The 1,342-nt window shown below is 48.5% G+C and overlaps 1 protein-coding gene across 1 annotated transcript; it reads left to right on the top strand.

The window, feature by feature from the left end:
- Nucleotides 1–81: 81 nt before the first annotated feature.
- Nucleotides 82–1,178, top strand: LOC110105614 (7-deoxyloganetic acid glucosyltransferase-like). Its single transcript, XM_020835192.2, has one exon. The coding sequence runs from the start codon at nucleotides 152–154 to the stop codon at nucleotides 1,043–1,045; it is 894 nt and encodes a 297-aa protein (XP_020690851.1). The 5' UTR covers nucleotides 82–151; the 3' UTR covers nucleotides 1,046–1,178.
- The last annotated feature ends 164 nt before the right edge of the window (nucleotides 1,179–1,342 follow it).

The following is a 1,342-nucleotide window of genomic DNA, read 5'->3' as shown; positions in this document are numbered from 1 at the left end:
CCAAAATTCATTAAAAAAAATCCAGTATTTGGGTTCTGTTTGAAGCATTAAACCCATCTCGATAATCCTGTGCTGTGAAGTATAAGCTAACGATTGAACAAAAATTGCAGTGGATGCAGACCTTGATGAACCCATAAAGAGCGTGCCGGCCATGGAAGGCTTTCTCCGGCGTCGAGACCTCCCAAGCATCTGTCGACAAGCAACAAAAGCCGAAGATGAAATGCTTCACTTATTTGCAAACATCTCCACCAGCGCTACACAATCGAAAGGACTAATCCTCAACACGTCAAACTCCCTCGAAGCTCCCATCATTTCTCAAATCCGCTCTCTCTTCCCCACCACCTATGCCGTCGGCCCCCTCCACGCCCTCGTCGAATCGATCACCTCGTCCTCTGTCTCTGCCAGTCTCTTGTCCGAGGACCGCTCTGCCCTCATCTGGTTGGATGCCCAGCCCGACCACTCCGTTGTCTATGTGAGCTTCGGCAGCCTAGTCCAGCTGACGCAGGAAGAGTTTCTGGAGTTCTGGCACGGGTTCGTCAACAGCGGCCACCGCTTCTTGTGGGTGGTGAGGCCTGACTTGGTAGCCGGTGGAACGTCGGCGGCCGAGATGGTGGAGTCGGAGGAGAGAGTGAGATTGGTGGCGTGGGCGCCACAGGAGGAGGTGCTGCGGCACCGTGCGGTGGGGTGCTTCATTACTCACAGCGGGTGGAATTCGACGGTGGAGAGTGCGGCCGCAGGGGTGCCTATGGTGTGTTGGCCGCGGGCGTGGGATCAGTTGGTTAATAGTAGGTTAGTTGGGGAGGTGTGGAAGGTGGGTTTGGATATGAAGGATGTGTGTAGGAGGGAGATAGTGGAGAGTATGGTGAGGGCGGTGATGGAGGGGAAGAAGGCGGAGGAGTTCCGGCGAGTGGCTGCGGAAATGGCGGCCGAGATTGGGAGGAGCGTGGGAGAAGGCGGGGATTCTATGTTTGACTTTGACAGGTTGGTAAGGGACATTTTGTCATTAAGCATGTGCGCATCTATTGACGCAGCCACCGCATCGTAGTTGTTCTAAATAATTTAGGCGTGTAAATTAGCTGATCTTGAGCTGTTGAGCTTGTTGGCTATTAGACTATTAGTTGTATTAGAAATTAATGCACGTGGATAAAATTTTCAAAATATAAAATAATATTATAAAATTTTTTAACCTAATATTTTTTAAGTTTGTATTAAAATTATACTTAGGAGGTTTGAAAATGAAGGGTGGAAAAGCTGTTGGACATGAGGATATTCCAATAAAGATGTGGAAATGCTTAGGAGATGAATGAATTTCTTAGCTTACTAAACTTTTTAATATTATTTT

This window comes from Dendrobium catenatum, unplaced genomic scaffold (assembly GCF_001605985.2).
Source record: "Dendrobium catenatum unplaced genomic scaffold, ASM160598v2 original_scaffold_186373, whole genome shotgun sequence".
Lineage (NCBI taxonomy): Eukaryota > Viridiplantae > Streptophyta > Magnoliopsida > Asparagales > Orchidaceae > Dendrobium > Dendrobium catenatum.
Note: the sequence above shows the minus strand (reverse complement) of the source record. Positions and strands in the feature narration are given on the sequence as shown.

Coding starts and splice junctions, on each gene's coding strand:
- LOC110105614 (XM_020835192.2), top strand. CDS start 152: ATGGAAGGCTTTCTCCGGCGTCGAGACCTCCCAAGCATCTGTCGACAA.